This window comes from Microcebus murinus, chromosome 32 (assembly GCF_040939455.1).
Source record: "Microcebus murinus isolate Inina chromosome 32, M.murinus_Inina_mat1.0, whole genome shotgun sequence".
NCBI classification, from domain to species: Eukaryota; Metazoa; Chordata; class Mammalia; order Primates; family Cheirogaleidae; genus Microcebus; species Microcebus murinus.
This window is the reverse complement of record NC_134135.1, coordinates 2,947,545-2,969,178: the sequence shown is the minus strand read 5'-3', so window position 1 is coordinate 2,969,178 and position 21,634 is coordinate 2,947,545. Positions and strand designations below refer to the sequence as shown.

The following is a 21,634-nucleotide window of genomic DNA, read 5'->3' as shown; positions in this document are numbered from 1 at the left end:
TCAATAGGCTGAGGATCCCAAGTTGAGCCCCCAAATCATGGGATTGTCTGGCACTGGGAAAGTTCTTGAGGAGAGGGAGTGAGGGTCGTGGATAAGGGATTTAGAGTCCTGGGGTTGACGAGCTTCGTAGTTGGAATCTCTAAGTTCCTGACTGGAATTTGGAAGGCCACAGCTATGACCCCGGATCTTTGTTTGGAGGGTCCGGTGTAGGGCGATCTAGGTTCCATGTTGGATGTTCAAGAGGGTCTAATGATTAAAAATCCTAGCATAGGAAACTGGGGTCAAGGATCTCTGGTAGGAAATTTAGGCATCATGTGATGGGGCCCTGGAATTCCCGATTGGGATTTTACAGTTCAGAGCACTGATTCCTAGTTTGAAGGATAAGGGCTCCTTGTTTGGCTGGGATGCTCTGGTTAGGATACTGGGTTGGGGGCGTCCCAGCTCATGATTTTGATACTCTGGTGTTTCTAGTCAAGATCCTGGCTCCAGGTCCCTGGGTCCCAGTGCTCAGGGACTCAGCAGCCTGTGAAGGAGTTCCAGCCTTCCAGGCTCAGGGGCCTGTCCAGGGAGGGTGGAATCAGGGTTCTGGAACTTGGATCTGGATTGTGGGCTGTGATCTCAGATTGGTGTACCAAATTGAGGTCAAGGCACACAATCAGCGTTAGAAGGTCATGGGCCAGATTCTTGGTGTTAGAATTGGGTGTTAGACTGTAAGTTCAAGTGTCTCAACTTGGGTGGGGGCCTCAGCCCATGAAGGCTTAGACAGGCCTGTCAAGGGTCTGAGGCCAGGGTATGAGTTAGGGATCCTTGGTTGGTGACCCACTTTGGGGATTTCTGGCTACAGCTCAGAGACAGGGTCCAAAGGGAAGGTATCAGGGTGCCAGGTGAGGGCATGGAGTTAAGATTGGAGAACTTGAGTTAGAGTTTCTGGACAGGTCAAGTTGTATAGCATCCAGTGCCCAAACCCAGTACCCTAGGTCCAGGCATAGAGGTGCTGGCATAGAGCTGAGATTATGGATTCTTGTGTTCACAGCTGGGGGCTTCCATCAGGGCAGAGTCAGTGTTGTGGGATGCCATGTCCTACAGTTGAAGTCATTGATCAGCCTAATAGTTTCTGAGTCACCAGCCCAGGGGGACTCTGGTGGGTTCTGATTTCTAAGCTTAGGGTCTCAGGTCTTGTCCTGAGGTTGAGAATCTGAAATTAGAATTTCTGATATTGGCCGGGCACAGTGGCTCACGCCTGTAATCCTAGCACTCTGGGAGGCCGAGTCGGGAGGGATAACTCAAGGTCAGGAGTTCGAAACCAACCTGAGCAAAAGTGAGACCCCGTCTCTAATAAAAATAGAAAGAAATTAATTGACCAACTAAAAATACATAGAAAAAAAATTAGTCGGGCATGGTGGCGCATGCCTGTAGTCCCAGCTACTCGAGAGGCTGAGGCAGGAGGATCGCGTGAGCCCAGGAGTTTGAGGTTGCTGTGAGCTAGGCTGACGCCACGGCACTCTAGCCCGGGCAACAGAGTGAGACTCTGTCTCAAAAAAAAAAAAAGGAATTTCTGATATTTAAGACCCAGGTCCAGACATGTGGCTGGAGTTGGGATTCAATCTCTGGGTCTGAGCTGAAGGTTATCGTTGGAAATCTTGTCCTGGGCTGGAGGACCTGGGTCCAGACCCAAAGCGTAGGTGGCGGGTGTGGGAAGCCCACTGCTGAGATTGAGGGTCAACTGTTGGTGTCTCTGGTCAGAGCCCAGGCTTGAGGTCATAAGTCAACCCACAGAGGTCAGATTTCAGAGTTTGCTTTTGGAGTTGGTGCTCCGGCAAGGGTCCAGCCTCCTGGGTTGCTGCGCGGGGCCGGGGCCTTTGGTCAGTCCACTGGGGGCCTCCACCAAAGCTTCTGGTCACACAGGCCCCGCAGGGCGCCCCCCGCCTCTGAGGATGAGTCACTGTAGCAGCCGCGCCCTGACCCTGCTGAGCAGCGTGTTTGGTGCGTGCGGCCTGCTCCTCGTGGGCATTGCGGTCAGCACTGACTACTGGCTGTACATGGAGGAGGGCACGGTGCTGCCGCAGAACCAGACGACCGAGGTGAAGATGGCACTGCACGCCGGCCTCTGGCGAGTCTGCTTCTTTGCAGGTACAGCCCGTTCCTGCCCTCCACCCACTGTTCCTGCCTTGCGTGGGACCGGAGAGTCCTTATCCATAGTGCCACTCCTTGGGTTCCAGAAATCCAGAAACTTATCCTGTTTCTCTCCTGGAGTTCAAATTTCTAATAGGAGCTCCAATGTCTAGCTTTTTATTCCCCGGATCTAGGAGCCCCAAGCTCAGACAAGCTCAGGTCCCTGACCCCCATGGGAACTCGAGTCCTTCCTTAGAATCAGTACTCCAGGTTCAGAGCTTGTCCCCTGGACAGCTCCAGTGTGGGATAGGCGGGATAAAGAATCCATGCCTCCAGCGAGCGCCGACCCCTTCCACCTAGGGGTCCTGGCTCCCCAGACCCTATCCTCTCTGGCGACCCAGGGGTCCTGGTCCATAACCGCCTCCTTGCTTAGGGCCCGGTTCCAGCCCTCTCCCCATCTGTCCAGGGCTCCCCAGAGCAGCTCACAAGAGGAGCTGTCAGACATCCTGCCCACCCCCTTCTCAAGCCCCTAAAAGTAAGAGTAGTTCCCTTAGATGAGGCCTGGAATCCTCTCCCCACCGGGGTCTCCCGCTATGCAGCCTGCCCTGAGCCTCTCTAGGGCTTAGGAGTCTCTTCGAGCCCTGCTTTTTTATCTTCCCCAGGTCGGGAGAAGGGTCGCTGTGTGGCCTCGGAATATTTTCTTGAACCGGAGATCAACTTGGTGACGGAAAACACGGAGAATATTCTGAGTGAGGGGGCGTGGGGGAGCGTAGGCAGCAAAGGAGCAAATTCGCAGGGCGGGAGTTTTGGGAGAAAGGGCAGGACCAGCGCGCAGGGGCGAAGCGAAGGAGTGGGGGTTTGAGAGGAGGCAGGTGGTTAGGTAAGGTTGAAAGGGGGTCTGGGTGGTGGGGAGGAGTCAGCAGGACGGGGCGGGGCCAACCCGAGGGGCGTGGCCTGGTGAAGGGGCGGAGTCAGCGCTGGCCCTATCGAGAAGGAGGAGTCAGCAGGACGGGGCGGGGCCTGGGCGAAGGGGCGGAGTCAGCACTGGCCCTACCGAGAAAGAGGAGGAGTCAGTGGGAAGGGGAGGAGCAGAACTAAGGGGCAGAGGTGGTGGAAGCTGAGAGGTCGAGGCAATGGGGAAGTAAGTGTCCTGCCCGAGATGTCCCCTCACCCCTGCTTCTCCCCGCCCCCTCCCCCAGAGACAGTGCGCACAGCCACCCCCTTCCCCATGGTCAGTCTCTTCCTCGTGTTCACGGCCTTCGTCATCAGCAACATCGGCCACATCCGCCCTCAGAGGACCATCTTGGCCTTCGTTTCTGGCATCTTCTTCATCCTATCGGGTGAGCCCAAGGAAAGGACTTGGGGTCTGGGGGACTATTTCAAGTTCTGGGAACCTGTGACCCCTCTTCCATTTAGCCCCTTCCTGCTGTGTGACCTGGGAAAAGTTGCAGGACCTCTCTGAGCCCCACTTTCCTCCTGCGTGAGACGGAGACCGCAGTGCCCGTTACACAGCGTTGTTTAGAGGACCAAATCATAGCAAATGCTTATTGGGAACTAATTAGGTACCAGGCTCTGTTCTGATACTCACAACAACCCTATGAGGTAAATACTATTAATAGCTCCCATTTTACAGATAAGGAAACAAACACTCAGAGAGATGAAGTCACTTGCTCAGGGTCACACAACTAGGGAGAGGCAGAGCTGGGAATCGAACTCACGAAATTCGCCTCCAGAGGCTGTATTTTTAACCACCACTGATGTTTTAGCAATTAACAGTTTACAGGGCTCTTTATTTTCTGTGCAATATTTTATTTAAAATTTTTTTTTCAAATAAGCAGAGAAGTCAAAAGAGTTTTGTAGTGAATACTCATGTACCCACCACAGAGTCAACCATTAATGTATCATTAGATGTCTATTACCCTGTGTGTGTCCCTCTATCTATATTTCTCATCATCCATCAATCTATTTTATTTTTTAGATGCATTTCAAAGTAGGTTTCAGGCATCGGGACACTTTACCCTAAATACCTCACCATGCGTGTCATTAGCTAGACTCCAGTATTTGTTTACAGTTCTTTTTTCTCTCTTTTGAGGTACAAGGCTCTTTTGCATGTGTGATCTCACACCTATCTCATAACATCTCTACCTAGCAGTTATTATTAGTACTCACTTGATAAAATGGGGATACTGAGGCCCAGGATTGTGCAGGGAGTTGCGTAAGACACCAGCATACCCTGGTGCCAGAGGACTCGAGTGTCGAGTGTTTTATTGGAGTGCTTTCTGGAGTATTACTCTCCACCACATTTCAGCTCAGTCCAAATCAACTCAGCTCAAACACATTTAAGTCCGTCAGTCCAGCTCAACTAACCCCAACTGATTCTGACTTCATTCTTCAATTGAATTCAAATCAATTCAACATAATTTAATTAAACCCAAATCAAGCCCTTGTAATTCCGTTGGTATTTTATGAACAAACCCCACTGTATGTTTCATCTCCATTCTGTCCCCTGAGGCCTGCACTCAGCTCTGTCTTTCCTGTTGACTGTGCAGATTTTGTTGTTTTTTTTTTTTTTTTTTTTTTGAGACAGAGTCTCACTCTGTTACCTGGGCTAGAGTGCCGTGGCGTCAGCCTAGCTCACAGCAACCTCAAACTCCTGGGCTCAAGCAATCCTCCTGCCTCAGCCTCCTGAGTAGCTGGGACTACAGGCATGCGCCACTATGCCCGGCTAATTTTTTCTATATATTTTTAGTTGTCCAATGAATTTCTTTCTATTTTTAATAGAGACAGGGTCTAACTCTTGCTCAGGCTGGTTTCGAACTCCTGACCTTGAGCAATCCGCCCGCCTCGGCCTCCCAGAGTGCTAGGATTACAGGCGTGAGCCACCGCGCCCGGCCTACTGTGCAGATATTGAAGTGAGATCTTCAAGTATCCCCCCTCCTCCAGTCTCTTCCCTGCTCCACATCCAGCTTTCTCTAGGCTCAACCTCCCCCGTGCCTTCAACCTAACCTGACGAGACCTTTGTCAGGGAAAGCAGGGTGCAACCTCCCTGCAAACTTGAATCTCGGCATGTGGAGCCAGACACTGAGCTAAAATAAGACACGTAGAATATCACGATCCTAGAGTGTCGGAGCGGAAAGGTCTCATCATTTTTCAGGTGGAAAAATAGTGGCCTAGAGAAAGAAAGTGGGGCAAGAGTAGATAGCATGGGGATTTTCATTCAACCCGCCCAAATCATTATAAGGAAAGGCCCATTGTCTGCGGTACGAGGCAACACAGCTAGTCAATGGTGGAGCTGGAATTAGAATCTAGGGTATTCTCACTCCAAAACCCATGCTTAGATCACCACTGCACCAGGAACCGACCGCCCAAGGTCAGGCTGAGAATGAATGGTGTAGTCAGAGCTGGAAGTCAGGCCTCTGGTATAACAACAGAGTAACTTGGAAGAGATTGAACCTGCTGCCTGAACCCGTTCCTTGAGTTCATTTCATAGACTGTGACCTACGCACTTGACCCCAAGTTAAGCTTGTGGGGTATAGTGGCTGAAGGCACATGCTGTGAACCTAGAAAGACCCGAGTTCAAATCCTCCCCCTACCACTTACTTAGTGTGTGACCCCAAACCTTCCTTAGTGCAGTTATTAGGAAGACACATCTTGGTTAGCAGTCAGCAAACTTTATCTGCTGAGGGCCAGATGATAAATATTTTAGGCTGTGTGAGACACAGGGTCTCTGACACAACTACTCGACTCTGCATTTACACGACTCGGCTGTTGCCGAGCGAGAGCTGCCAGGTATAAATCAGTAGGAGTATCTGTGTTCTAGTAATGCTTTATTTATGGACCTCGAAATTTGAATTCATGCAATTTTCATGTACATGAAATATTATCCTTTTGGGTTTTTTTTTTTTCCTCACCAGTTAAAAATGTAAAAACCATGCTTAGCTCACAAACCATACAAAAACTGGCAGTGGGCCAAATCATAGTTTGTCAACCCTGATTTAAATCATGGATGGAAAGGGCCTGACCATGTACCCGGACTGTAACACTAAGTACTCAACATGTAGTAGTTTCAAATAAATAAATTAGTAGTAATAGTAGTAGTACCAGCAGTAGTAGTACCAGTAGTAGTAGTAGCAGTAATAATACTCAACTTTATTGAGTGCCATGGGTCAGTCCAGGCAGTCCTAAGTACTTTGCATATATGAAGCTATTTATTTTTCTTCTCCCTGTGAGGTGGGTACCATTAATGTCCCCATTTTAGCACTGAAGAAATAGGAGCAATCAGGGGTCAGGTTGTTCAGTAGAGGAAGCAAGATTCCGACCCAGGCTCCTCACTACAGCAGTCCACTGCCCCACCAACACTAAAAATCCAAAGAGAAGGAGAGGCCGGGTGCAGTGTCTCATGCCTGTAATCCTAGCACTCTGGGAGGCCGAGGTGGGAGGATCGCCCGAGGTCAGGAGTTCGAAACCAGCCTGAGCAAGAGCGAGACCCCGTCTCTACTAAAAATAGAAAGAAATTAATTGACCAACTAAAAAAATATATACAAAAAATTAGCTGGGCATGGTGGCGCATGCCTGTAGTCCCAGCTACTCGGGAGGCTGAGGCAGGAGGATTGCTTGAGTCCAGGAGTTTGAGGTTGCTGTGAGCTAGGCTGACGCCATGGCACTCACTCTAGCCTGGGCAACAAAGTGAGACTCTGTCTCAAAAAAAAAAAAAAAAAAAAAAAGAGAGAGAGAGAGAAGGAGATTTAACCGGAGAGGTAAGGATGGAAAGAGTGGCGATATCTTAGATGTTGGAATGTGATGACCTGGTCCAACCACCTCATGTTCCTGATGAGGAAACTGAGAGAGAGAGAGAGAGAGAGAGAGAGAGAGAGAGAGAGAGAGAGAAATTGCCTGAGGTCTGGTCACTGGTGGAATTGGCATTTGATTCTGTAGAAAGAGGTGAGAGGGTTGGAGCAGTGGAAGGATAGAGACATACCTGGGCATTAACATCTCTCAGGGACCTGTGTTGGGGACAGACTAGAGGGAAAGAGACTAGAAGTGGGCCAGTTGGGAAGGAGGCTTGTGCAGTGATCCAGGCAGCAGCAGACGAGGTCTGTGCTGGGGCTGGAGATGTGAGGAAAAGGCTACTGGGCAGCCACGGGAGACAGAAGGGTCAATAGACAGAAGAATCGATAGAACCAGATGACCGCCTGGCCGCAGTTGGCAAGAGACTTGGAGAGGAAGCTGGAGTGACATTGATTTTTCTTTTTCCAGGCCGCAACAGGCATGCCCATGCATGTCCCATATTAACCCCTGATCCTCAAACGTGCTCTGTGCATTTGCTAATTTATTCAGCCATTGGACGTCCTGTATACCACATATCTTTGCCAGTGAAGCCATAAAGTGAATCCTAAATACAAGCCCAAGTGCAGTCAGTCACAGAACAGCCCCCAACCACATGTCAACCAAAGCTTTTCATGCCAGCTTAAATCCCTTCAATAGATTCCCACCGCACTCACACTCTGTCCGAACTCCTCACTCCAGCCTACAAGGTCTTCCACGATTTGGCTGCTGTTCAGATCTCTGACCTCATCTCTAACTCACTAACACTCTCTGCATTGCTTATAACTTCAGCCACTCTGGCCTCATTCTTCTCCTTGAAAATGCTAATCTCACCCTCACATCAGGACTTTTACAGTTATTATTCCTCTCTGCTTGGAAGTTTCTTCCCTCTGATTCTCACAGGGCTCAAACTTTTTCCTCTTCAGTAGCTAACATTGCCTTTCTCCCACTGTACTATCCATCACACCCCTGAGTTCATACTTTTTTTTCATAGCACTTATTACTATTGTCATCTCATTTGTTTCCTGCCTCCTCCTACAAGAATGTAAACTCCCAAAGGCCAGGGACCTTGTCACATATGTTCTCATTTGCATCTGTGGAGCCCAGATTAGTTGCTTGTACAAAGTAGGCACTGAAATATTTGTGAAGTGGATGAGTGATAGCCCTAGGTATCTTGAGTAAAGGAAAGATGCATTAACCTGGCATAGGTAGTTACATGGTGTATGGGGAGGGTGGGAGCGACCAGGGAGGACCTCCGAGAAGAGGTGACATCTAAGTTGATGCTGAAAGGGTGAAGGGGAACTTCTCAAGTCAAGAACAAAAAATTGCCTTGTATGGAGATGAAATTCACAGCATAAGATAAGGCCCTATAAAGCATCTAAGACAGAGGTAGACACGACTGTAACTCTCCATGGTCCTGAAATTCTATTGTTCTAAAGGCAGGTGAGTTCTATTCAGTTTGGAATGTAGGTGATTCTTGCCTACTGTGCTTTAAGAATCACAAAGCAGATGTAGTTGAGGGGGTGGGAGGAGAGTAAGAGAGTTGGATTGCAGAGATGGAAAGGAGGAGGGGAGGGAGAACGAGAGTACAGGAGAAAAAGGCAAAAGAAGGTTATTTTTGGAAAACCGCAGCCAATGTGAAATGGCCAGGAAGGAGAAGGAATGACAAGAATGACTACTAAAAAGAAGAAAGCAAGCCAAGCACAGTGGTGTGGTGTGCGCCTGTAGTCTCAGGGACTCAGATGCTGAGGCAGGAGGATGCTTGAGTCCAGGAGTTCAAGGCCAGCCTGAGCAGCACAGCCAGACAGTGTCTCTAAAAAAAAAAAAAATAGAGGGCCTGGCACAGTGGCTCATGCTTGTAATCCTAGCACTTTGGGAGGCCAAGGTGGGAGGATTGCTTGAGCTCAGGAGTTAGAAAGCAGCCCGAACAAGAGCAAGACCCCATTTCTACCAAAAATAGAAAAATTAGCCTTGCTCCTGTAGCTCATCTACTCAGGAGGTTGAGGCAGAAGGATTTTGAGGTTGTGGTGAGCTATGAGGACGCCACTGCACTCTACCTGGGGCAACAGAGCGAGACTTTGTCTCAAAAACAAAAAGAAAAAGACCAAAAGAAAGAAAATTTCTTTTCCATTGAAAACATTTGTTTTCTTCTAATCAAACCCCTCATTCCAACCCTAGACTTAAGGCCCATGTTTCACGTTACAGCTCTAAATAAAATAAAAACATTCTGGGCCGGGAGCAGTGGCTCCCGCCTGTAATCCTAGCACTCTGGGAGGCTGAGGCAGGTGGATCACTCGAGGTCAGGAGTTCAAAACCAGCCTGAGCAAGAGTGAGACCCCGTCTCTACTATAAATAGAAAGAAATTAATTGGCCAACTAATATATATATATAGAAAAATTAGCCGGGCATGGTGGTGCATGCCTGTAGTCCCAGCTGCTCAGGAGGCTGAGGCAGGAGGATCACTTGAGCCCAGGAGTTTGAGGTTGCTGTGAGCTAGGCTGACGCCCCAGCACTCACTCTAGCCTGGGCAACAGAGTGAGACTCTGCCTCAATAAAAAAAAACCAAAAAAAAAAAAAAAAAAAAAAGAAGAAGAAAGGAAAAGAAAAAAAACATTCTTCACAGGCAGAGTCAGGACCGGCGAGGCGGGAGCAGGCAGCAGGAACCAGACACGGACAGCCTGGGATATCAGGCTCAAGAGTGGATATCTTCTCCTGTGGACAGTAGGGAGCCAAGAAGAGTTTTGAGCAGGGAGAGATAGATCTGCTTTGGGTTTTAGAGAGGCAGATGCGGATTTTGGAGCAATGGTTCAGGTGTAGAGAATAAGGCCTGAGCCGTGGCAAGGGACTTAGAGATGCAAAAAGGGTTTTTTTTTTTTTTTTGAGACAGAATCTCGCTTTGTGCCCAGGCTAGAGTGAGCGCCGTGGTGTCAGCCTGGCTCACAGCAACCTCAAACTCCTGGGCTCAAGCGATCCTCCTGCCTCAGGCTCCTGAGTAGCTGGGACTACAGGCATGTGCCACCATGCCCGGCTAATTTTTTCTATATATATTAGTTGGCCAATTAATTTCTTTCTATTTATAGTAGAGACTGGTCTCCCTCTTGCTCAGGCTGGTTTCGAACTCCTGACCTCAAGCAATCCAGCCGCCTCGGCCTCCCAGAGTGCTAGGATTATAGGCGTGAGCCACCGGGCCTGGCCCAAAAAGGGTTTTAGACTTATAAGAGACTTGGGAAGTAAAATGGACATAATTTGGTCATTCTCAAGCGCCCATTCTTGATGGATGAGGGGAGAGAGAGAGACGGAGACAGGAATCAACTCCCCTGTGTTTGAATGGCTGAGTACCTGAGCGAGTGTGGTTTCTGGACCTCCCTGGATAAGTCCCTTTCTTATAAACCTGCCCATATTTCAAGACTTATCTCAGATGCCATTTCACCATGCAATGCTTGATGGTCTCTCTCTTCTTGAGTCTCGAAATTACGGAATACTAGAAGTTGAAAGTGCTACGGAAGTTCAGAGCAAGGAAGGTTAATTCTTGGGAGGGATGGAGAAATGGTGGGATTTAGAACAGATGAGCTCTTTTAGAGTTCCAGTTTACAGCAAATCTATTCATCCATTCAACTAGTATTTATTATGAACTGGATATTGTGCTAGTTGTTAGGAGTGCAATAGCGAACAAGGTGGACTAGTTTCTACATAGTTCCTCGCATCCTGGTGGGGGTGGAAGAGATATATAACAAAAAAGTAAAAATTATAATATGATGACATGGGCTATGAAGAAAAGCAAAGCAAGTTGGGGGAAGGAAAGTGATGGAGGGGTCATTATTGTATTCCACTCACTTGAATCATCCATATTTTAAAAAGTTTGCTTTCTTCTCTTCTCTTCTCTTCTCTTTTTTTTTTTTTTTTTTTTTTTTTTGAGACAGAGTCTCGCTTTGTTGCCCAGGCTAGAGTGAGTGCCGTGGCGTCAGCCTAGCTCACAGCAACCTCAAACTCCTGGGCTCAAGCAATCCTGCTGCCTCAGCCTCCCGGGTAGCTGGGACTACAGGCATGCGCCACCATGCCCGGCTAATTTTTTTTTTTATATATATATCAGTTGGCCAATTAATTTCTTTCTATTTATAGTAGAGACGGGGTCTCGCTCTTGCTCAGGCTGGTTTTGAACTCCTGACCTTGAGCAATCCACCCGCCTCGGCCTCCCAAGAGCTAGGATTACAGGCGTGAGCCACAGCGCCCGGCCTCTTCTCTTCTCTTCTCTTCTCTTCTCTTCTCTTCTCTTCTCTTCTCTTCTCTTCTCTTCTCTTCTCTTCTCTTCTCTTCTCTTCTCTTCTCTTCTCTTCTCTTCTCTTCTCTTCTCTTCTCTTCTCTTCTCTTCTCTTCTCTTCTCCTCTCCTCTCCTCTCCTCTCCTCTCCTCTCCTCTCCTCTCCTTTCCTCTTCTCTCTCTCTCTCTCTCTCTCTCTCTCTCTTTCTTTCTCTCTCCATCCTTTCCTCCCCCTCCTCTTTTTACACACACCACACTCACATTTTTTTGGCTTTAACCATTTGAACGTACGTTGCAGGTGTCGTGATAGTTCATCTCTAAAAACGAAATGTTAGTATGCGTTTTTTAATAAGGACATTCTTCTCCCTAAGTATAACACAATTATCAGGCCTAGAACTTTTACAATAATTCCATGGTATAATTTAATCCATTTTTAAACTGTTCCAGTACTTTCAAGAATGTGTTTTATAGCTTTCCCCCCCCCCCCAGAACTAGAATTCCATCTAGGTCCATGTATGGCATTTGGTTAAAAAGTCTCTTTTAGTCTAGACAAGTTCCCCCACTATTTTTTTCCACAATGCTAATTTTTAAAATATAATCTCTTATAGGCTGGGCACAATGGCTCACGCCTATAATCCCAACACTTTGGGAGGCCAAGTTGGGAGGATTGCCTGAGGCCAGAAGTTTGAGACCGCCCTGGGCAACATAGCGAGACCCCTTCTCTACAAAAAAATTTTAAAAATTAGCTAGCTGTGGTGGTGCACAGCTCTAGTCCTAGCTACTTGAGAGGATGAAGCAGGAGGATGACTTGAGCCCAGAAGGTCAAGGCTGCAGTGAGCCATAATCAGACCACTGTACTCCAGCCCGGATGACAGAGCAAGACCCATCACCAAAATAATAATAATAATAACTAAATCTCATTATAAAAATATAGAAAGAATAGTATAATGAAATCCCTTTGCTTAGTTTCAATAATTACTAATATATGGTGAATTTTTTCTAGTCATATTGCCACAACTCTTGCATTTTACTACATTATTTTAAAGCCAGTCTCAGACATCAATGCATTTTATCACAAATATTTCAGTATATCTCTGAGTTACAAGTTGCCTTTTATTTAATATAACCATAACGCCATTATCGAGCCCAAACAAATAAGAATGATTGCTTAATATCATATCTAGTTAGTGTTCACTCTTCCCCATTGGTTTCATAAATGCCTTTTTATAGTTAGTTTGTTGCAAATCCAGATCTAAATTCCACATGGGCATTTGGTTGATACATCTCTGAAGCCTCTTTTAATCTAAAACAGTCCCTCTCCTATTTTTTTCCTTGACAATTATTTTTTTGAGAAATCTGGTCTTTCGTTATATAGAATCCCCCACATTCTAGAGTTTTCCAATTGCATTCCTGTATTGTAGTTCAATATGTTCATCCTGTCTATGGCCATACCACCCTGAACATGCCTGATCTCATCTAATATGTTCATCCAGCCCCTGTTTTTTTGTAAACTAAGATCTAAAAGAAGCTTGGATGGATCCAGGTTTGGTTTTTGTTTGTTTGGTTGGTTGGTTTTTGGCAAGAACCCTTCATAGATAGGTGGTGCTGTTTACATCCTGCTGTATTTATTAGATCAGGAGACATCGTCTGGTCGTCTCCCTTTTTGAGATACTGGGATTGATGGCTGGTTTAGGTGTTGGCAGTTTGGTCCATGTCATCCTTCTAAAGACTGCAGGACAGGGTGTCCTGTGGAATATCCCACATCCTATATTTGTTTGATTGTTTCCTTGTGGTATTTGATTGTATTTTCCTTGTATTTTCTATAACCTGAAAGTTATGTGTAGACTAGAGGCTTGATTACAGCAGGTTAAACATCACTGGCAAGAAAAGTCAGAGGTGCTGCTGCCATATACTTTGTATCACATCACGTCAGGTAGCAAATAATGTCAGGTTGTCCTGCTGTGAGCAGTACAAAGTTTGAACCCTTGGTAAAGGTGATAACCATAAGAGCTCTCTGTTGAAAAGAGTTTTTTTTCTCTTTATAATGAATAAGTAATTTGCAGGGTAACACTTTGGTACCATGAAAATAATCCTGCTTAGGTATACCCATTTTTATTTTATTTTATTTTAATTTTTTTTTACAAAATACCCTCAGATTCTATATTATTTTAAACAAACTTTTTAATTTGGAAAAAATTCAAACCTACAGAAAAGTTGCAAAAATAATACAATGGACTCTCATATCCTTCACTAGGCTAGTTTTCTTGTTTTGTTTGTTTGTTTGTTTTTTGGGGACAGGGTCTTGCTCTGTTGCCCATGCTACAGTGCAGTGGCATAATCATAGCTCAATGGAACCTCGAAGTCCTGGGCTCAAATGATCCTCCTGCCTCTGCCTCCTGAGTAGCTGAAACTACAGTAGTACAGCACTACACCTGGCTAATTTTTCTATTTTTGGTAGAGACAGCAGTCTCACTCTTGCTCAGGCTGGTTTTGAACTCCTGACTGCAAGCAATCCTGTTGCTTTGGCCTCCCAAAATGCTAAGATTACAGGCATGAGCCACCACGCCAGGCCATAGACCAGTTTTTTAACATTTTGCCACATTTGTCTTTCTCTATCTATATGTGTGTGTGTGCACATATATTATATACACATATGTATACACATAAATATACATATGCATGCACATGAAACATATACATATATACACATGCACATATACGTATATACACATGCACATATATGTATGTTGATGGGACCACTTGAATATAAGTTACAAACACTTCACTTTAAATAGTTCAGCAAGTATCTTTTAAGAACAAGTGCATTCTCTTATGTAACCACAGTACAATAATCAAATTCAGGAAGTTTAACATTTATACAATACTATACCTAATGCACAGTCCATCTTCAAATGCCACCAACTGTCCCTACACTATTTTTTATTGTCATTTTTCCCCATTCAGGATCTACGATCACGCATTGCATTTCCCTATTGGGTCTTTTTTATCTTTTTATATGGTTCCTCTGCTCTTTTTTTTTTCTTTCCATCTTTTATGTTGACGTTTTTGAAGAGTGCAGCCGGTTGTGTTGTAGAATGTCCCACAGCGTCCTCGTGAGTGGGTCAGGTTACGCGGTCTCAGCAGGAGCACTACAGAAGCCAAGCAGTGGCTTGCTCAGCCTCTTGCAGGGAGGCAGGGGGATCGGGCTGCGCATTATTGGTGATGTCAGCTTCGATCGCTTGGCTAAGGTGCTGTCTGCCAGGTTCTTTCACAATAAAAGGAAGCTTTTATTCTCTTTGTGATTAATAGATATTCTATGGGGACATTCTGTCATCCAGCGATTTGGCATCCCCTCGTGTTCTTGCCTGAATCTAACATTACTACTAGGGCTGCAAGATGGGGTTTTCTTCTACTGCTATTGTTCCACCTACTTGAATAAATTAGTATGTGACTGAAAAGAAGAACTTTCTCTTTGAACATTTATACAATACTCCTTGTGTATTTGTTTTAAAAAATATGTCAGTATGGACTCATGTATTTTTTTTTTAAATAACCTCAACATGTTCTATGCCATTACCTCTATTATGGATTTTGATACTTAAAATGTCATCAGTTTGACTCTCAGGAAACTTCACGCTCAATCCTGTTTCCTTTTTTGACATGCACACATCATTTTTTGAACACTTTCTGACTTCGGGGCCACAAGCAATACATTTTTACTGCCTCTGCCTCAGACTTCAAATCAGCTATTTCTTCTGGAAGCCCTAGCTCCTTTTAGTAGAGGATGATATTAGAAACCAAGAGCTGGGGTACTCAGTGTGCTCAGTGCTCCTGGGGTGTCGCTACTTCTAGGATCTTTCAGGACGCAAGCTGAGAAATTACATATATGTCAATAACCCAGGAGTTTATAATGATACCTAAACACCACAGGCTTTTTCTTGCCTTACCCTGTTCTGTATTTATATTCCTTCTTTCAGAATAAGAAACTCTAGCTTCTCAAAGCAACAACATATTTACATTTTTACTCAACTCTACAATGCACACAAAATAACATTTATATAATACTATAGCTAATACACAGTCCATACTCAAATTGCACCAATTGTGGAGGAAAGTTACTAAATAAGATAGTCAGTTGCAGTGGTATGTGTCTGTTGTCCCAGCTAATTGGGAGGATGAGGTGGGAGGGTCACTTGAGCCCAGGAGTTTGAGTTCAGTCTGGGCAAAATAGCAAGACCCCATCTCTTAAAATTTTTTTTTTTAAACCTACTAAATAAGGTTCAAGATTTCTTTATGGATCTTTTTATCTTTAGATTGCAACATATAATCAAAGTACTGCATTCAAAAGTTACTTGGGGCTGGGCACAATGGCTCATGCCTGTAATCATAGCATTCTGGGAGGCCAAGGTGGGAGGATAGCTTGATATCAGGAGTTTGAGACCAGCATGAGCAAAAGTGAGACGCCCATCTCTACAAAAAATAGAAAAAGTTATCTGGCCATGGTGGTGCACACCGGTAGTCCCAGCTACTCGGGTGGCTGAGGCAGGACGATCATTTGAGCCAGGAGTTGGAGGTTGCAGTGAGCTATGATGATACCACTGAACTCTACCTAGGGTGACACAGTGAGAACATGTCTCAAAAGAAAAAAAGTTACTTGGATTACAACACACTGTGGTTGTATTATTCATTTGCTATAAAGTCAGATTCCTTTATTTCTATTTCTATTTCTATTTAAATTTTAGTTTTCCTCCATCTTAGTTAATTATATCTTTTGAATATATCAAATAGTAGCATCAAAATCACATAAAAATATGTACTCAGAGAAGCACCACTCCTTCCCCATCTCTTTTTTTGTTCTCTCTTATCCCCTACAGGTAATCAACATTTGTTTGTTTGTTCCCCTTTCTATGTCTCCTTTGCAAAAACAAGCAGATGCACATTTGTGCTTTTATGTACCCTTCTTTCTTGTTTAAAAAGTAGCATATTATATACTCTTTTGCACATTACTGGGTTTTTTTTTTTTACTTAGTGATATGATCTGGAGTCATTGAATGCCATATCAGTTCATAGAGATCTTCCTCATTTTTATTTTATAGTGGTACAGTTCTCCGTTATGTGGATGTTTCATAGTCTATTCCATCCATCCTCTACGGAAGGGCATTTGGGTCATTTCCAGTGTTTTTCAGTTACAAATAATGCTGTAGTAGATTAGCTTGTGCTTATGTGTTTTCATATCACTGGAGGGATATCTTCAGGGTAAATTTCTAGAAGTGGGATTGTTGGGTTAAAGAATGGACGTGTGTGTGTGTGTGTGTGTGTGTGTGTGTGTGTGGTTTTTAAAAGATATTCCTAACTTCCCCTTCATAAGAGTTGCACCATTTTGTATTCCCCCTGGCGATGTATAAGAGCATTCATTCTCCCAGCTTCACCAAAAAAGTACGTGTGAAGCTTTTTAACTTTTGACCACCTGATTGATGAGAAATGGCATCTCATCATACTTTTCACCTGCATTTCTCATAATTTGAGTGAGGCAGGTATTTTCTTTCAAACAGGGAGATCATAGAAGCCCCTTCCAATGTGACAACCAGTGAAGGGCGGTCTCAGTGAAGTGACAGAGATGGACATGGGGGAATCTGGGGGAAGAGTATTCCAGGCAGAGGAGCGGCAAGAGCAAGGGCTCTGAGGCAGAGGCAAGCTTGATGTCTTCAAGGAAGAGCAAGAAAGTCAGGTGGTCTAAGCAGAGGTAACCAGGAGAAACTGATCAGAGATGGAGTTGGCAAGGACTGGACCATGCAGGCATTATAGTCAGCTCAGCAAAGTTTTCCTGTAAAGAACCAGATAATAAATACTTTTAGCCTATTGGCCATCTGGTTTCTGTTGCAACTACTCAACTTTGTGATTGTGGCACAAAGACAGTCATGGGCAATCTGTAAACAAATGAGTGTGGCTGTGTTCTGATAAAATTTTTTTTTTGTAGAACCTGAAGTTTAAAAAAATTGAGACATAATCCACATAATATTCCTATAATCCAGCGGTTTTTAGTATATTCATAAGGTGGCACAACCATCTTCATTGGCTACTTTCACAACATTTTGATCATCCTCAAAAGAAACCTCACACCCTTTAACAGCCAGTCACAATTTCCTGTTCCATCCTGTTCCCTGGGGCAACCGCCAATCTCTTATCTCCCTCCATGGACATGGATTTGTTGATTCTGGACATTCATATAAATGGAATCACACAATATTGGTGTTTCAACTCTGGCTTCCTTCCCTTAGCATGTCTTCTAGGCTCATCCTTGTGGTAGCATTAGTCATTCCCTTTTTTGGCTGACTAATATTCCTTTATATGGACATACCACATTTTGTGTGTCCATTCATGGATGGACACGTGGGCTGTTTCCACTTTTTGGCTAGTGCAAATAATGCTGCTGCAAACATTCCTGTGCAAGTTTTTTTGTGTGTGAACATATGCTTCTAATCCCTTGGGTATATACCTAGGAGTGGAAGTGCTGGGTCATATGGTAATTCTATCTTTAACTTTTTGAGAAACTGCCAAATGAAATTCATATGTACTTTTTTTTTTTTTTTTTTGAGACAGTCTCGCTTTGTTGCCCAGGCTAGAGTGAGTGCCGTGGCGTCAGCCTAGCTCACAGCAACCTCAAACTCCTGGGCTCAAGCGATCCTCCTGCCTCAGCCTCCCCAGTAGCTGGGACTACAGGCATGCACCACCGTGCCCGGCTAATTTTTTCTATATATATTAGTTGGCCAATTAATTTCTTTCTATTTATAGTAGAGACAGGGGTCTCGCTCTTGCTCAGGCTGGTTTCGAACTCCTGACCTTGAGCAATCCGCCCGTCTCGGCCTCCCAGAGTGCTAGGATTACAGGCGTGAGCCATCGTGCCCGGCCTCATATGTACTTTTTTTTTTTTTTCTTTTTTCTTTTTTTTTTTTGAGACAGAGTCTCACTTTGTTGTCCAGGCTAGAGTGAGTGCCGTGGCGTCAGCCTAGCTCACAGCAACCTCAATCTCCTGGGCTTGAGTGATCCTTCTGCCTCAGCCTCCCGAGTAGCTGGGACTACAGGCATGCGCCACCATGCCCGGCTAATTTTTATATATATATATCAGTTGGCCAATTAATTTCTTTCTATTTATAGTAGAGACGGGGTCTCGCTCTTGCTCAGGCTGGTTTTGAACTCCTGACCTTGAGCAATCCACCCGCCTCGGCCTCCCAAGAGCTAGGATTACAGGCGTGAGCCACAGCGCCCGGCCATATGTACTTTTAATATGCCACAAAATACCATTCTTCTTTTGATTTTTTTCAATCATTTAATTATGCAAAAGCCATTTTTTAGCTGGTGGGCCCTACAAAAACAAGAGGTGGGCTGGATTTGGAGCCCTGTTGTAGGCGATAGAAGGAACTTAGATTTTGTTCTGCGTGTTATGGGCGCACAAATGTTCATCTGTAGGATTCTGGGGAAAGATTCTGATAAGGATTAGTTGGATTAATTTAGGGCAGGGGACTTTATATCCTTTTTAAGCTTCTCTTGGCACGGCTACTGTTTAAGGGAAAGGTCATCTTGAGAAAGTGATTCACCTCTTTAAAATTCTCAGACCGGACCTCTCCTCTCCACACTCTCCATATGTCTTTATTTCCTCAACTGTAAATGGTGATAAAAATGTATCTACTTCAAAGGGTGGTTGTGAGGTTTGAATGAGTTTATATATACAACACTGAGAATAGTGCCTGGCACAGACTAAGACCTATATAAGTAGTTGCTATTATTGTTGATATTGTTGCTGCAATATCGTCTATACAGCCCCCGCTCAGGCCTGGCCCTCTCCCCCTAGACTTTCACAGCTCCAGCTCCAATCTGCTCCCAACACCAACCAGCCCCCAAAGGACCTTCTAACACCCTGATCTGGCCCTGTCCTCCCTCTGCTATAAACCTTCCATGACTCCCTAGTGCCTCTGGTGTCAAGGCCAAGCTCCTCAGCCTGGCATTCGAGGCTCACCTTGGCCTTGTCTATCTCGTGGCCACAGCCTGTGCTATAGCGACATGGATGGAGCACTCAGTGTTCCCCTCCAAACCTTTTCCCACGCTGTTTCCTCTGCCAGGAGTGGTGGGGTAGTGTGTCCTTATTCTTCCTGGGGGTCTCATCCTTTAAGAATTGGACAAAGGAATCTTTCCTTGATTTCTCTTGCCCCTGCCCCAGGTGGGTTTGGTGCCTCTTCTGGACTCCCACAGAGCTCTGTGCTACTTCCTCACCGCACATATCCCCATGTGTGTGACTGTTGATCAGGGTTCATACTTACCTTCGCCCATTGCATTGCGAGTCCCTGGATGGCAGATTGGGGGGGGCACATTGTTGATTCATCTCTGGGCTCCCTGCACCCAACAAGGCCCAGCACACAAGGGGCTTGAAGAAAGTTAGTCCAGGGCAGAGAGGGGAGGAGGGGAAGGCAGCGAGATGGGGCTGGGGAGAGCGGTCCACCACCAATGGGCTGAGGGTACCGTCTGTTCCCCCAGGCCTCTCCTTGGTGGTGGGCTTGGTTCTTTACATCTCCAGCATCAATGACGAGGTCATGAACAGGCCCAGCAGCTCCGAGCAGTATTTTCATTATCGCTACGGGTGGTCGTTTGCCTTTGCTGCTTCCTCCTTCCTACTCAAAGAGGTGACGTCCTTGGGACCCAGACTCTAGAGTCTAGAGTTTGAATAGGGAGGGGGGCTGATCCCTGAGTCCAGAAGGAAGAGGAGGCTGGGGGTGTCCACTCTGGGTCATGCGGGAGGTGATGGCTGAGTGTCCAGGGTCCTGGAGGAAGAGGGGGCTAAGAGCTCCAACTCTCCGGATCTTGGGAAAGGCAGGCACTGGGGACTGGGACACCTGGCTCTTGAGGGGGCCTGAACCCGAGGCCTTGGACTCCTGAGGCGGTGGGGAGGGGAGGGCTGGAGCTCGATCCTGGGTCCTGGGGAGGGGAGGGCTGGAGCTAGATCCTGGGTCCTGGGGAGGGGAGGGCTGGAGCTCGATCCTGGGTCCTGGGGAGGGGAGGGCTGGAGCTCTGATCCTGGGTCCTGGGGAGGGGAGGGCTGGAGCTAGATCCTGGGTCCTGGGGAGGGGAGGGCTGGAGCTCGATCCTGGGTCCTGGGGAGGGGAGGATGGGGGCCAGGACTCTCGAGCCTTGGAGTTGGAGGGCGGCGCCTCTGGGACTCTGACTGTGCTTCGCCACAGGGGGCCGGCGTGATGTCCGTGTACCTGTTCACCAAGCGCTACGCGGAGGAGGAAATGTACCGTCCACACCCGGCCTTCTACCGCCCGCGTCTCAGCGACTGCTCAGACTACTCGGGCCAGTTTCTGCAGCCCGAGGCATGGCGCCGTGGCCGCAGCCCATCCGACATCTCCAGCGACGTATCCATCCAGATGACGCAGAACTACCCCCCAGCGATCAAGTACCCCGACCACTTGCACATCTCCACCTCGCCCTGCTGAGGCCCCGCCCCTCGGAGCTCCCCTCCTCTTCCTCCTCCTCCTCTTCCTCCTCGCGGGTCTCCCAGCAATGCAGCACCTCCCTTCCTCCGGGGTCCTCCCTCCCACCTGGAGGATGCTGCGCCAGCTTTAGGCCCCGCCCCCTGTAACCCCGCCCTCATTTAAATGACCCCGCCCCTCGGCCCGCCCTTCCGTTTGCCCGCCCCCTTTCCCTTAGGACCGCCCGTTTCCTCTGGCCCCTCCTCTCCAGACGGCGGGCTCCTCCCCCATCCCCCGCCCTGCGCGCCCAGCCCCCCAGCTCCCCGACCTCCGCCTCCCCGCAGCGCCGCGGGCCTGCCGGGAATGCCCACCACCCTCTTCTCCCCTCTGCCCTGGATTTCTCCTTTTCCTCGCTTGATCCCAACTCCTGGCCCGCAGAGTCCTCTGGTGCAGTGGGGGGCCCGCTGCCCCCGCCCACAGCTGCGGACCCGGGTGGGGGCTGGAGGCCACGGACGCGGCTAACCCGGCCTTCCCTCCCCGCTTCTCTGCTCCCCTGGGAGACCCCCTCTTTCTCACCGGCTGGGCTCTTCTCTGCCTCCTGAAGGTCACCTGCTTTTTAGGGGGCTCTGTCTAAAGGATCTTCTTGCTTTCTTGGCTATCCTCGGCTTCTTTTTCTTCCCCTCCAACTCTCTCTCCTTTGCTCCCTCCACCCGTCGCCCAAAGCCCCTAGGTGCATCCAGCCCCGCACACCAAACCAGGATGGGGACCCTGGGGTGGAGGGAGTCCCCACGCCCTCTCCACGCCTGTGCCCGCCTCTCCCCCCTCGAGGCCCCGTCGGGGGAGGGAGGGGCAGTAGCGGGGGTCGACACCCCCCCAAACCTCTAAGTCTTCCATTTTCTGGCCCTCCTCACTGACGTTCCCCTTCCATCTCAGACCCCCAACTCCGGCCTCTTTCAATGGCCCGTCCGCCCCCTTGGA

The 21,634-nt window shown here is 47.2% G+C and overlaps 1 protein-coding gene across 1 annotated transcript; it reads left to right on the top strand.

Moving 5' to 3' along the window:
- Positions 1-1,568: 1,568 nt before the first annotated feature.
- CACNG7 (calcium voltage-gated channel auxiliary subunit gamma 7) lies at positions 1,569-20,776 on the top strand. The gene is made up of 5 exons (XM_012770847.3): positions 1,569-2,130; positions 2,775-2,861; positions 3,312-3,452; positions 19,722-19,867; positions 20,423-20,776. The coding sequence occupies exons 1-5, from the start codon at positions 1,935-1,937 to the stop codon at positions 20,678-20,680; spliced, it is 828 nt and encodes a 275-aa protein (XP_012626301.1). The 5' UTR covers positions 1,569-1,934; the 3' UTR covers positions 20,681-20,776.
- Positions 20,777-21,634: the final 858 nt, after the last annotated feature.

Excerpts from the sequence above, each read along its gene's own strand:
- CACNG7 (XM_012770847.3), top strand. The coding sequence starts at position 1,935 with ATGAGTCACTGTAGCAGCCGCGCCCTGACCCTGCTGAGCAGCGTGTTT. Across the intron at positions 2,862-3,311 it reads AAACACGGAGAATATTCTGA|AGACAGTGCGCACAGCCACC; the intron begins GTGAGGGGGCGT and ends CCCCTCCCCCAG. Across the intron at positions 19,868-20,422 it reads CCTCCTTCCTACTCAAAGAG|GGGGCCGGCGTGATGTCCGT; the intron begins GTGACGTCCTTG and ends GCTTCGCCACAG.